This window comes from Triturus cristatus, chromosome 2_2 (assembly GCF_964204655.1).
Source record: "Triturus cristatus chromosome 2_2, aTriCri1.1, whole genome shotgun sequence".
NCBI lineage: Eukaryota > Metazoa > Chordata > Amphibia > Caudata > Salamandridae > Triturus > Triturus cristatus.
In genome coordinates, this window is record NC_140582.1 from 292036002 (window position 1) to 292051632 (window position 15631).

Here is a 15631-nt window from a genome sequence, read left to right on the forward strand (position 1 = left end):
AAGGGGGGTCCCAAAACCCGTTTCCCCCATGTTAATTTCCATAGGAACTTTAGACACAGCTACAGCCCGAACTGCTGAACGGAATTACACCAAATTTAGCAAAAACGGTAGGTCTTGGTCCAGAAAGCGACCTTTTTTTTTAAATGGCATAAATCCGTTCAGTAGTTGCTGAGAAATTGAAAAACTAAAAATGTATGTATCTGAGCACCGAGAAAGAGTCGCGACTCCTCACGAGCTTCATTCTAATTGGTTGCCAACACTCCAAACCAGAATGTGTTGGCAGCCATCTTGTGACTCGGTAACCGAGGTAAAAGGAGGCCAGGCCCCGGGGGATGGGGTCCCCGGAGCCTTGCAAAAACCAAAGGAAATGATGGACGGAGTGTTGAACATTGCAAGCACTCACCCCCAGTCAACTGCTCTGGGTTTAATCCATCACCGTTCTTTAGCCCACTCTGCCACCCCAGTTCAGACATGGCCATATGCAAATCAGTCTGACCCTGTGCCTCATGGGAACAGTCCAGCCCGAACTGCCAAGCCATGTCTTCTCTGGACCGGAAACAAGCTTCCTAGGACCGGTTTCTGGCATTTCAGCCGTCTTCAGCCAGGCTTGCTTGAATCCAGTGGCAAAGTGAGCAAGGGACTCACGTCTGAGCATACCCTGCCAACTTATGGCCAACAAAGCAAAAACCAAAGGAAATGATGGACGGAGTGTTGAACATTGCAAGCACTCACCCCCAGTCAACTGATCTGGGTTTAATCCATCACCGTTCTTTAGCCCACTCTGCCACCCCAGTTCAGACAGGGCCATATGCAAATCAGTCTGACCCTGTGCCTCATGGGAACAGTCCAGCCCGAACTGCCAAGCCATGTCTTCCCTGGACCGGAAACAAGCTTCCTAGGACCGGTTTCTGGCATTTCAGCCGTCTTCAGCCAGGCTTGCTTGAATCCAGTGGCAAAGTGAGCAAGGGACTCACGTCTGAGCATACCCTGCCAACTTATGGCGAACAAAGCAAAAACCAAAGGAAATGATGGACGGAGTGTTGAACATTGCAAGCACTCACCCCCAGTCAACTGATCTGGGTTTAATCCATCACCGTTCTTTAGCCCACTCTGCCACCACAGTTCAGACAGGGCCATATGCAAATCAGTCTGACCCTGTGCCTCATGGGAACAGTCCAGCCCGAACTGCCAAGCCATGTCTTCCCTGGACCGGAAACAAGCTTCCTAGGACCGGTTTCTGGCATTTCAGCCGTCTTCAGCCAGGCTTGCTTGAATCCAGTGGCAAAGTGAGCAAGGGACTCACGTCTGAGCATACCCTGCCAACTTATGGCGAACAAAGCAAAAACCAAAGGAAATGATGGACGGAGTGTTGAACATTGCAAGCACTCACCCCCAGTCAACTGATCTGGGTTTAATCCATCACCGTTCTTTAGCCCACTCTGCCACCCCAGTTCAGACATGGCCATATGCAAATCAGTCTGACCCTGTGCCTCATGGGAACAGTCCAGCCCGAACTGCCAAGCCATGTCTTCCCTGGACCGGAAACAAGCTTCCTAGGACCGGTTTCTGGCATTTCAGCCGTCTTCAGCCAGGCTTGCTTGAATCCAGTGGCAAAGTGAGCAAGGGACTCACGTCTGAGCATACCCTGCCAACTTATGGCGAACAAAGCAAAAACCAAAGGAAATGATGGATGGAGTGTTGAACATTGCAAGCACTCACCCCCAGTCAACTGATCTGGGTTTAATCCATCACTGTTCTTTAGCCCACTCTGCCACCCCAGTTCAGACATGGCCATATGCAAATCAGTCTGACCCTGTGCCTCATGGGAACAGTCCAGCCCGAACTGCCAAGCCATGTCTTCCCTGGACCGGAAACAAGCTTCTTAGGACCGGTTTCTAGCATTTCAGCCGTCTTCAGCCAGGCTTGCTTGAATCCAGTGGCAAAGTGAGCAAGGGACTCACGTCTGAGCATACCCTGCCAACTTATGGCGAACAAAGCAAAAACCAAAGGAAATGATGGACGGAGTGTTGAACATTGCAAGCACTCACCCCCAGTCAACTGATCTGGATTTAATCCATCACCGTTCTTTAGCCCACTCTGCCCCGGAGCCTTACCATCTCATGAATGATGTAATATGTGACATCATCAGCAGTGTATTGCGGGGGCGTGAGTTATGGGTAGGTGAACTAACTATAACGGCCGAATTTCACTGGTTTTGTATGAGTGAAATGTCCAACTAACTAGAACGTCCCTGAAACCTATGGTTTTTTCAGTAAATATCAAAGGTTTTTTAAATGCTAATTTCTAACTATAACGTCCCTGAAACCTATGGTTTTTTCAGTGAATATATATATATATATATTTATAGCTACAGATATTTTGACTTTAATGCAAATCAATGAAGGGGTTGATCACTTGATCTGGTTGTCCAAAAACTGTGTTTCTCTTTTAAACTCCCATCAGATTCCTTGCTTTCCACTACAGAAACTCCACCTAAACAGAATGGCACTAAACTTGCCAAATACAGGGCCAGGCCTCAAGCCAGGACCTAAGAGCAGACCCTATTGTGCATGGTCCTACAGGGCCTGACCAACACCCACTGTTCACACCTGTTGCAGCAGAGGTGCCCCACGGGGTCTGGCAAACCCCACGGTGCACTGCCCCTTTAACCTTGCCAACCCCTTTGGCTTTGACCTTCATGCCTTTGAAGGCGAAGTTGCATCAGAGCATATTCCTTTGCAGTGTGAAGTCCCCCAGGGATCATCGTTAAGCCCCACCATGTTCAATATTTACATTACTTCTTTAGCTGAACTGGTGGATCCTTGGGAGATCCAGATCGTCACTTATGCGGACGACACACAATTAGTGGTTTCTCTTAGCCAGAAGGGCAAATCAGAACCGGGTCTCATATCATGTTTGGGAAAGATTTCGGATTGGATGGACAAGTCAGTTTTGAAGCTAAATGGAACAAAAACTGAACTTATACTTCTTGGGCATACTGTTCCCACCAGTATTGATGTTTCATGGCCCAGCTGTTTGGGTCCTCCTCCTGTACCAAAAACAAAGATTAAGAGCTTGGGAATTTGGCTCGACTGCAAGCTTGATTTAAAAGAACAGGCCTGTAAGGTGGCAGCTAGCTACTATGGACAGATCAAGATGATAAGGAAGATTCTCCCCCTTCTTCCTTTGGATGCTAGACGGGTGTTAGTCCAGGCGCTGATACTTTTGCGACTGGACTATGCAAATGGCGCACCCTTGTGTGCTACCAACAGGTTACAAATTGTCCAGAACTGTGCTGCCCGCCTACTTATGAACATCCCCAAACATAGTTCAGCAACACCAGCACTTGCTGCCCTGCACTGGCTTCCTGTTCAGGCCAGAATCAGTTTTAAGGCGATGTGTATTGCTCACAAAGCCATCTCTGGGAAAGGTTCCCCTATGATTCAGTCGCTGGTCCAACTTTATCACCCTAACAGGATGTTGCGATCTAAGCACAAACGCTTACTCATCGTGCCTATGATTAAGCGAGTTCGTTCAGGAGGTCGTCGGTTCTCATACAATGTAGCCAAGTTATGGAACCGTCTGCCTGAGCAAATTCACCTGGAACCTAACTGTTTTAGTTTTAGGAAACAGCTGAAGACCTTCCTTTTTCCCTAAGCTGTGGCTGCTGAGTGAGGTGTCATAGTAAGCGCTGGGATGCATACGGGTAGCCATGCACTATACAAATGCGTATTCATTCATTCAGATCTGGTTGAAACCTGAGATTCTCCTACTTGGCTTAACTTGCTAACAAACTGTCTAATACCATGCAGGCTTATTAAGTGAGTCCCTGCTTGTAAATACATTAAAAGTAATTTAAATATGCTTAGGATTGGCCAAGTTTCATAAATATTCATGATGAGGGATCAAAGATATTCGAAAAACAAAGATTTTCAACCTCTCCCCACCCTTTTTCGTTGTCCCCTTTGTGAGATCTTTCTGAAGCCTGAGATTCTTGCTTTGGACTTAACTCACTAACACCCTGTCAAACATAATGCAGATTCATAAACCAGTGACACACTTATTAATACATTATTATTTCCTTGTAAATCCCCCTTCCCCCTTTAACTGTTCCCCTCATTGAATGAGTTGCATGAAACTCTGTATATTCAAAGAAAGCTGAAACTGGATAAGGGGCTCTGCCATATTTCATGCAGATGTGTTAATCTGTATAAAACGTGACATACCAAAAGAAATATTCTAAAGGTCAACTGTGCCTCCATGACAAATCAGCACAAATCAGAAAATACTAAGGGGCAGATTTACAAGCCCCTTGCGACACATTTGCGTCGCTGTTGCGTCACTTCCGTGACGCAGCAGCACCGTAAACAATGCGCCAGGTTGCATCATATTTACAACGTAGCGCATCTAGGGAGATGCGTCACATTGTAAAGCCCTGCGCCACATTATACATGCGTCAGGTATAATGTATTCCGGGTGGGTGTTCCAACGCAAAAAAGCCTCGTAGAAGTGATGCAGTGAAATCTACAAGATTTCACTGCGCCACTTCTAGGACGCCACTGCATCAAATACTTACGCATGCTTGAATGTTCCAATACAAAAAAGCCTCGTAGAAGTAACGCAGTGAAAACTACAAGATTTCACTGCGCCACTTCTAGGACGCCACTGCTTCAAATACTTACGCCTGCTTCAAGCAGGCGTAATAAGTGACGCAGCACAATGAGGATAAGTCTCCCCTTGCATTGCTGGAGTTGCGTCGTGCTTGCGACACGAATCCAGCAATGTGTGACTTTTGCGTAAACAGATGCGTCAGAATTTCTGACGCATCTGTCAATCCTTGTGCCATGGTCCGCTGTATTGTAAATACGCCGCATCCACAGTGGCACAAGGGTTTCTCAGGGTGGAGCTGGGAAAGTGACGCATCTTGTAAATCTGCCCCTCAGAGTGTGCAAATGTTTACCAATTTAATGCAAATTCTGCAAATGACACTAAAACTATAAGTAGATAGATAGATAGATAGATAGATAGATAGATAGATAGATAGATAGATAGATAGATAGATAGATAGATTTATACATACTCACACAAAGAACAAGGTTAAAGCGAAGTTATGGTTGGCTTAGGTTATAAAACTTTAACGTACATTCAAACAAAAAACTTAGAAATTCTCCTAAAAAACACAGTTAAAATACAGATGTGGCTAGAACCCATATAATATATTATAACTTACATTTATAAAAATAAAAGCCCTCAGGAATTCACTCGGAAAAACATTTGAACTGCAGTTAAAGTTACAAAACAAAACCTAAAAACACACTGACATTTGCCAGTTATGGTTAGATAACCCAACAATAACTTGTGCCCCAGTCATTCACAGCTTGTGACTCAAATATGACATCATTGAAATTAAATGATATTATTAATAAACAAAATCTCAAATAAGCTGTGAAGAATTCGCAAATCACTTTACATCAAAGGCCACATCTTTGGAACGGGAGCTTAAGACAGCAGCATCTTCAGGGGAAGCTTCACAACCAAGTGTTTCATCAATGCCCAATCATTCTATGCCCAAAAACGAAGCTCAATGGTCCACTTTTATTCTATATGACCAAAACGACATCCTTAAAACCTTACCGGCCATTAAGCCTAACAATCCCTACAACAATCCACTCCAGGCAAAAAATGTGCCGTTCATTGACCAGGAAATCATCCCCAGCTGGACATCGATAGTCAATGCTCCCTGTCTCAAGGGACTTTCTCTGACTGTCTAAAAATGGGACAGGTCATCTTAAAAAAAATTACAGAGAATCCCGCTGAACCTAGCAATTCTCAGCCAGTATCCAACATTCCCCTATTAGCCAAAGTGATAGAAAAATGTGTTCAGCAACAACTAAGCCAGTACATATCTAGATTCCACGACGATTCCCAATCAGGATTTAGACCAAATCATAGCACGGAAACTGCAATTCTGCACGTAGTTGACGACGCACTACTCGCTCTGGACCAGAACAAAGCATGTCTTTTAATCCTTCTTGATTTATCATCTGTGTTCGACACAGCTAACCAAGAAATGCTGCTAGAGCGTCCGGAGAACAGGATGGGTCTTTCGGGAAGCGTTCTTGAATGGTTCAAGTCCTACTTGAGGAACAGATCACAAAGATTTCTGATGAATAGTAACCTGTCAACATCCTCCCCTATTCAGATAGGGGTCCCACAAGGATCAACCCTCTCCACTTCACTTTTCAACTTATATGTGGAACCACTAACGGATATACTTCAGCGTGCCAACAACCTTTTCCACATGTACGCTGACGACACTCAGATGTACATTAAGATTTCCTCTTTGGAGGAGATCAGAACAATGAACAAGGCTTTAAGGGCGAGGATGCAATGGTTAACAAGCAATCAGCTTAAACTAAACGCAAAAAAAATTGAATTCCTCCTAATCTCCCCCGCAAAAAGCCTGCCCGTTATAAAAGAATGGACCAATTTGATCACCGCACTTAACTGCACCCCTATCATCGCAGATTCAACCAAATCTCTAGGAATCATGTTAGACCAAAGCCTGAACATGCAATCACACATCAACACTTTGGTTAAAAATGCAAGATTTCACCTGAGCTATATTAAGAAATTGAAACCGTTCATCGAAGCGGCAGACCTCAAATTGGCAGTTCAGGCATTAGTAATCTCGAGGATAGAATACGGATGCACAACACTTTCTGGACTTCCCATAATTGCAACAGCACCTCTAAAAGCAGGCCTCAACGCAGCAACAAGGCTCATAATGGGTGAAAAAAAATTCGACCATATCTCTCCTCACTTGAAAGAGCTAAATTGGCTACCTTATGAAGCCAGAATTCAGCTCAATCTGGCGTGTATAACACACAAAGCTCTACACTTCCAGTCACCAAGATATCTAGCTCAGAAACTGGAGATTTTGGGGGGAAGCAGACAATCCAGGAGCGCCAGAAACCTAGTGCTGAAGCCACCGATTTTCCACCAATAAAAAACTTATGACAGAGCGTTCTCAGGTGCTGCACCAAGAATATGGAATTCGCTGCCTCCAGGCAATAGAAGGTTACCAAACCACGCAAGATTCAGAAAAAAAAACAAGATCTTTCTAATGAGGAAATACCTACCTACCGTAACCATGACAGAACTACCATATAAGACTCGCCTAAATCCACTAGCTTAAAGTCACAAGCGCTTTTTGCGAAGAACTAATTTCATTCGTTCATAACAGGTTCTTGTTTCCACTGATGATAGGGTTCCTCTAGTCTCATACTCTGTAAATGTGCTAACATTTTATCAAGAAAAGGGGCTGTGACAACTTTGAATTGTACAGTAATATGTCAATCACTATACAGAATATTACTTCCTCTGACAACATGGTTCCTCTAGTCTTACTTACTGTGAATGTGTTATAGTATTTATCAAGAGAAGTGGCTGTGACAGTTTTGAATTGTACTTTAATATGTCAATTGCTATACAGAATATTGCAGTGAAAGTGTTTTCATGTCCTGTACTGTGAAGCGCTCTGATACCCTACGGGGTCTAGTTCGCACTATACAAAACACTGAATAAATAAATTAATTAATAACATCAATGATGACATCTAAAATTACATAATTGATGACAAATTACAACCACAAGGTAAGGCAGGGATATAGATCACTGGCTCGGACAGGGTGGCCCAGAGGTCTTTGTGTTTCATGCACAGCGTGGAAAGACAATAAGTTACCATGTGATGTCTGTCACCTACAGCGACCATATGGTTACTTGACAACACTGAGTGAAAAGGCACCAAATCAAAGAAAGCTGACCTTTAGCGTCCTTGGTTCCAGTAGTGTTTTAGGCATGTTTTGCCATGAGTTGCAATTCAATGTATTTCACAAATGTACATAGAAATCTTGTACAATACAGTGGCAACAGTTACAGTAAGCATGAAGGTTTCCCTGTATGGTACTGCAAAGGTTGGCAGTACCAACATTATGTTATCAGAGAATGAAAGATATGAATGCAATACTTACACGTCACTGTTTGAAGTGTAGACACTGTAATTCAGGGACTCAATAGCCATCCATCGAACTGGAAGCCTCCCCTGTCAAAGTTAAATAACATTCAATATACATGTTGGTATATTCACACAAGAGCGAAAGCACTGTGCAGGATATTATAACGCTGTGTATACTAAACAGAGGAAATTGTGCAGATACGCTTTCAATTTTGTGAAAAATAATGGAGTAACTTGCAGAATTAACGTGTACACTCAAGAAAATAAATGCGTTAAAAAGACAAATTGTACTAGGCAACAATACTTATGCCACCAGGCCTGCATAGAAAAAATAGCATTTCTTGAGCTAAAGCTGACATGACTAAAGAATGCTGACATTTCCTTACCCTACCATGAACATGTTTTTTCATATGGATTAATAGTTGCATAACATGTTTTCGTTTAACCCTGCAAATGTTTCTACTTACTCAGAGATTAATGTTAAAACATTGTCATTTAGTGAGGAAAAGAATACGTTCATATACAAAGATGCAACATTTCTAAAGAATACAAACCATGTGAGAAGTAGAACAAATAACATTGTATTGTAGTTTATAAGAAATGTTTCAATTAACACTGTTGCTTAAGCTCATTGTATTCCTGGTGAGAAGACCAGGAGTGATCCGGTTTTCATGAGGGCATAGAAAGATGATTGGCTGACTGAAGTGAAAGAAACTACAGACTGCATCACTTGAAACTGTGCGCCAGATGTTTGAAGCATTTTACCGCTCGCAAACGGGACCGGTAAAATGATTTTTGGCATGCACAAGAGACAAAATGCGACTCAGTAACTTGTTACCGATTCACATTTTGCAATTTGATGTCAGGCAGGGGTCTGTTTAGGGCGTCTCTTCCTAATGCCGAATCACAGCGGTATGTAGGAATGTTTTGCAACAGGGAATGATATCGCAAAACATTTGCAGTTACCACCAACTTCAAGTTGGTGGTAACTCATTCGCAAACAGGAAAGGGTCCCCAAGGGACTCCTTCCCCTTTGTGAATGTGGATGAATTTTTAAGAACAGGCAGTGGTCCCACGGACTACTGTCTACTCTTAAACAATGAAAAGAAAACTTTTCATTTTTATTATTGTAATACAGCCCGTTTTCCTTTAAGGAAAACGTGCTGAATTACCAAAAAAAGCAATCACAGACATGGTGGTCTGCTGCCCCCATCAGGCCACCATCCCAGTCACTGTAGCCATTCCAGTGGGTCACAAATTGTGACCTGCCTCATGAATATTGATGAAGCAGGTCATTTGCAACCCACTGAGAATCGCTAAATATGTCTGAGACACATTAGTATATTTAATTTTGCGAGTCTCTAATTGTGAGTTACAAAAACTCGCAATTAGAGACTCGCAAAATCAAATGGTCATACATCTAGCCCTATGTGTTGTTTATATAAGTGTGTGTTCCTAGAATAGACAGGAGATGCTTATTCCAGTTTTCCACAACCCTTTACGCTTGTTTATGAGACTCTATGGAGTCTCTTGAATCTATTTTAATGAGAAATTCTGCTTTTATTGATTATTGAGCTGACTTTAATGCTAAAGCTTTATGCTTTCTGACCTCTCTCAAACTTAGAACTCTTTATGGGTTCTTGCTGACACCTTTTTATTCCCAATTCTGGTTGTTGAATTGCCTTTGGTTTTCTTTAGAGGAGCAGACAACGATTGTTTACTTTATTTTCACTTAGAGTTGGAGAATAGTGTGTACGAAGAAAATAGTAAAGGAGGGTGAACTGCTGCAAGGAGTGAGAAATGTGTCGTAGTGTACCACGCTGAGATTGGTCGGTTGATGTACTGTTGCGCTGTTATTGGTTGATCACGACACAGCGTGCTGCACTGTTATAGGTTAATTGTTGGGTAACTGCCGCATTGAGATTGGTTAACAAATCTTCAAGTATAAAAATTGTAGGGGAGGAGCCTAGCGCGCAACCAAGATGGCCGCGTAGGTGCGAGGCTCCCGAGGACCTCCGCGACCTCCTGAATTAATCCTGGCGATATCCTGTCCTTGTTGAGGGGACTGTGTTGGGGAACCGGAGCTGAGGCGCCACCCGTTTTTTGGGCTCGAATCGGACCCCGAACGCCGGTGGGAGCATCGATCGAAGGTTGCGGCCTTCTCCTCGCCGGCCCCCCGGATTGGAGTAGTGGGGCGATCCGGGGACAAAGTGAATAACAGCGGCGAGCGGGGCTGGGCGACTGGCGTACCCCGCACTTTCACTTTCGCTTTTGCGCCCTCCTAACTCTCAAGCCGGGTCGGGCTGCGGAGCGGGGTGCGGTGGCCTTGTCCAGGAGCCCGGCTGACCCGCCGGCGGTGGGTTGACCCGCGGTTCGGTGGTCGCCCCTGCCCCCCCCCTGGCACCCGTGACTTGGTATAGCGGCCCGTTTGGGGAGCTTGGCACGACGGTGGAAGAGCCAGCATGTCCACCAAACAAGATGGCGACCGGGCGAAGGTGAAGACGACCCGCCGTGGCACGGCGCACCAGGCCAACAGTATGGACCGCTACACGCTTCAGAAGGGTTCTCCGGAGACATCGCGTGCATCCCCGGTGGGCCCGACGGAGGCATCTGCTCATCCGGTGGATCTGACCCTCCGGGACGTCATGGGCGCCATCGCAGAGATGAAGGCCTCGGTGGACCAGCGTTTCGACACCTTAGCGCAAAAAATAGACTCGGTCCTTGTGGATGTGAGCCTTGTGAGGGCAGACTTGTCCAAAACAAACGACCGAATCGACTCCCTGGCCCACACCACAACGAGCCTCACGACAGACGTGGTGGCCCTCCAGAAGGAGGTGCGCCGGCTTGGCCAGGCGAGCGCCCTGATGGACCGGCGATTGGAGGACTCCGAGGGTCGGGCCCGGAGGAATAATGTCCGTATTGTGGGGGTCCCGGAGGGACGAGAGGCGGAGGCGGCGGATCTTTTCGTGGAAGATTTGATCCTGACCCATCTCCAGCCCCGGGGGCTGAGTAAGCTTTTTGCGGTGGAGCGTGCTCACCGGGTCCCCGGGGGCAGACCTAAGACTGGTGCCCCGCCGCGGCCGCTCATCGCCCGGATTTTTAATTTTCGGGACAGAGATGCTATCCTCCAGACCTCCAGGCAACAGGGACCGGTCAAGCTTGACAACATGGAGATACATTTCTACCCAGACTTTACTCCGGCGGTCCAGAAGCAGCGACAGAGCTTTCTTGGGGTTAAACGTCGCCTAAGGGACCTGAACCTCAAGTACTCAATGCTCTTTCCAGCCAAGCTGAGGGTAGAGGTGGATGGTCGCACGCACTTCTTCGACCGGCCCGAGGCGGCTGGGGACTGGCTGGACACTCTGCCTGGAGATCGGGGCCGGGGGGGCGGGGGGGCGCGGCTGGCGAGGAGGGCCCGCTGGATCAGAATTGAGGGGTGACTGAATAGGCCTTGCTCTGGACGTTGTTCCTTCACCATTTATTGTTTGCGTATGTTCCCCTCCTATGGAGGTTGCGTGGGGTCTGTTGGGGGCTTCCCTCCTCCTCTGGGGGACTAGTTAGTATTTTAGCTATGGGGCGACAGGCACACTGCACTTTGGGGGGGCTGTCTGGGCTCATGCAGGGGTGCAGGGAGGGGGGAGTTCTGTTGGGACCGGGGGGTGGGGGGGGTGTGTTGTTTGTTAGCACCGCAGGGCAAACCCGCTACTATGTTGTTGTTACTAGGATGCTCGATGGGGGACGACCGATTGATTCGACGTATGATGGGGGGTAGGGATCTGACTGTGTTGTCATGGAATGTTAACGGCCTGGGGGATAGGATTAAGCGTGGTGTGGTCCTGCAGTACTTAAAACGTATTTCACCAGATGTTGTCTTCCTGCAGGAGACGCACCTTATAGGTAACTCCTTTCATGCAATGAATCGGCGGGGATATCGTTTGGTGGCACATTCCGGCTTCACCTCGGGCTCGCGGGGGGTGGGTATTATGATCAAGAACTCGCTCCCGTTGGAGATTGATGAGGTGCGCCATGATGAGAGGGGACGCTACACGGTTCTGGTGGGAAGAATGGAGGGTAGAGTGTTTATCTTTATATCAGTGTACGTCCCGCCTGGGTTACAAGCCACCACATTCGGGGACCTGGGGCGCCTCCTTCTGGACCTTCCGAGTGGCCTGCTGGTGGTTGGGGGGGACTTCAATGCGGTAGCCTCTGGGTCTATGGATCGCCATCCCCCTAGGGACCTCCCCCGGGCACAGGCGTGGCTGCCCGGCCTTCTGGACACGCTGGGCCTGGTGGATTGCTGGCGATTAAAGCATCCCGCATTGCGACAGTACACCTTCCACTCGGGTGCCCATGGTAGCCTCTCGCGGCTTGATTACATCCTTGTCCCGGCGGCCCATGCAGGGAGGGTGGGGGAGGTGCGCCATCTAGCGCGGGGTATCTCAGACCACTCCCCATTGTTGTTGCATTTCGATGTCTTCCCGAGGGGGGATGGCGGGGTGGCCCCAATCAACGCATGGTATTTGCGCGACCCCACCATTTGTGCCGATTTGATCAAATCCTTACAGCGATATTTCGACGAGAATGTGGGGTCGGTCTCCTCCGCCATCTCCCTGTGGGAGGCTTTCAAGGTAGTCCTTAGAGAGGAGGCCCTCTCCTTTATCTCCCATGCCCGGCGGCTCGAGCGGGAGGAGGTGACCCGGGTAGAGGCCGAGATTGCAGAACTGGAGGGTGACCTGGGGAGCGGGGTAACAGACGCCAAGTTGCATGTTCTACACCTAAAGCAGGCGGCCTATCGGGCCCTCGTCACGGAGGCGGCCAGGGGCCTCAGTAGAGAGCAGCAGGGGAGATTGTATGATGTGGGTGATAAGGCTGGCAAATTGATTGCGTGGTTGGATAAGAGGGAGAGAGCGAGCCGCGTGGTGCCTTTGATTGAGAGTGTTGATGGTGCGTGTGTCACCGAGCCGGAAGCCATTGTCTCCTGCTTCGCGGATTATTTCCGCGAAGTCTACTCCCCGGTTTCCCCCTGCTCGGAGGAAGATTCCCAGGCCCTGCTTCGGGACATCGCACTGCCCTCCCTAACGGTGGAGGACAGGGATTCGCTGGACGCCCCTCCCACCTCGGACGAAATTGCCTTGGCTATTCGCTCGGTTGCATCCGGCAAGGCCATGGGCCCCAATGGTATTCCCATCGAGCTCTACAAGCTACGCCCGGATGTGTTGGCGCCCCACCTGCGCGCGATGTTCCTGGCGGCCCACTCGCGGGGTTCCCTCCCGCCGGACCAGCGCCTGGCCACAATTGTGGTGATCCACAAGGAGGGGAAGCCCCGTGAACGGGTCACATCCTATAGGCCGATTTCGCTTTTGAACGCGGAGCCCAAAATCCTGGCCAAGGTGTTGGCCAACCGGTTGGTTGGCGTGGTGGGCGACCTGGTCCACCAAGACCAATCTGGCTTTATACCGCACCGCAACACGGCGCTCAATCTGCGGCGCTTGCACGGGGTGCTCGCGCGTGTCCCGTTTGTGCGGGAGCCGGCCATCTTGGCGTCCTTGGACGCCACCATGGCGTTTGATACGCTTGAATGGCCATACATCTGGGCGATGCTGGCGAAATTCGGGTTCGGCCCGGGTTTCATTAGCTGGGTCAAATTGCTATATTCGGGCCCATTGGCGCAGGTGGTAGTGAATGGGCGAGTCTCGGCCCCATTCGCGCTGGGGAGGGGTACGCGACAGGGTTGCCCCCTGTCGCCTCTCCTGTTTGCCCTGGCCCTGGAGCCCCTGGCGGAGTGGCTGCGGTGGCACCCTTCTATTCGTGGTCTCCGCTGGACCCCCGAGCATGAGGACCGTGTGTCCCTCTACGCTGACGACATCCTTCTGTATCTCGCCTCCCCGCGTAACTCACTGATCGTCCTGGTTGATGTTTTGCGCTCATTCGGTCGCAACTCAGGCCTGGTCATCAACTGGGCGAAATCCTGTGTCTATGTGCTTTCCGGGGAGGCTCCGGCCCTACCACGGGACTGTCCGATCCAGATTGCCTCCCAAGGTTTTCGGTACCTGGGTATCTATATCACACTTGACCCGGAGGCCCGCTATGAGCGGAATTTGCTGCCCCCCCTCCAGCGCTTGAGGGAGGACGTGGTGCGCTGGCGGCGTCTGCCGCTCTCGCCGCTCGGCCGAGCGGCTTTGTTCAAAATGATGTCCCTGCCGCGATTCCTCTACGCCCTCCAGAATACTATGGACTTGGTCCCGGCACGCTATTTCCGTGAGGTGGAGGGCCTCCAGCGGCGCCTGTTCTGGGACGGGAGGCCGCGCATTGCTCTGGCTAAATTGACGCTCCCGTGGTACGATGGGGGGGTCGCCCTCCCGGACATTAAACGGTATTACTGGGCCTCCCAACTAGCTGCAATTAATCATGGCCTTTATGGGCCCGCCTTGAACCCGGCATTTGAGATGGATAAAATGCTCCTACCCGGTGGCGATTACAATCGCGCGCTCTACTCTGGCGCGCCCGACTCCCGTTTGACGGGACCGACGCGTGTTATGGTGCGTGTCTGGCACGCGGCTAATGCAGCTATGGGGTGGAAGGACGGTTTGACCCGGGCGTCACCGCTGTATGCGTCTGAGAGGTTGGGCTCCCTATGGACGTCGAAGGGCTTCGAGAAGTGGGACACGATCGGAATCAGCACGGTGGGAGATCTCTGGACGAGGGGGGGATTCAAAACTTTTGAGACGCTGCAGGCGGAGTTTCAGCTGCAGGGCAGTGAGTACTTTCGGTACCTACAAGTCCGCCATGCGCTGGGCTCCGTCTTCCCGGACGTCGCATCCATTCCGGAGTCTTCCCCCCTGGAGGACAGAGTGCTGGACGGCCATGTACCGGACAGCACGATCTCCCTCATATACAAAAAACTGATCAACGATAGATCGTGCCTGCTGACTAGTCTCCGCGAGGCCTGGGTTGCCGACGGGCTGGAGCTGGACGACGAGGATTGGATCTCCGCGGTGGCCTCTCCGAAAGAGGTGGCCATCCCGGCTCGCCTTCGTTTCGTCCAGCTCAAGATCCTTCACCGGGTTTACGTGACGGGGCCAAGGCTTCTGCGTATGGGTTTTGCTGGTGACGGACTGTGTAAGCGTGGCTGTGGTGCGCTGGCGACTTTCATGCATATACTGTGGGAGTGCCCGAAGGTGGAGCGATTCTGGCGTGGTGTGCATGAGGTCCTGCGTGTGGTCACGCGTGTCGCGCTGCTGCCTGAAGCGAGGAGATGTTTGCTGAATGTATGGGAACCGAATGACTATTCGGTCCCGCAGACGCGGTGGGTGACTCTGGGATACATGATAGCTAAGCGTGACATTGCTCAATTGTGGGGATCCCAGAGGCCCCCTGCGGTGTCGGCCTGGAAAGAGCATATGGATTGGTGTATGTTTCGTGAAAAGGTGGTGTATGTGGCGAGGGGTAAGCCTGGGGCGTGGGTGAAACTCTGGGGCCCCTGGAACGCCTACCGCGGGGGTATTTGTGAGCCACCACTGCTACCGGCTGCCTCGCCTGCTCCGTCTCCCTAGACGGCCCCCCTCCCTCGGCCGCGGGCGCGTGGTCCCCCAGTCCCTGGCCTACTCCCATTCC

General features: G+C 49.4%; 1 protein-coding gene across 1 annotated transcript in view; it reads right to left on the reverse strand.

Moving 5' to 3' along the window:
* The window catches only part of TEK (TEK receptor tyrosine kinase), a 542264-nt gene that overhangs the window by 74631 nt on the left and 452002 nt on the right, over window positions 1-15631 (reverse strand). The window contains exon 19 of the mRNA XM_085641331.1: window positions 8034-8104. Within this exon, the coding sequence (XP_085497457.1) occupies window positions 8034-8104 (71 nt within the window). The remainder of the gene's footprint in view (window positions 1-8033; window positions 8105-15631) is intronic.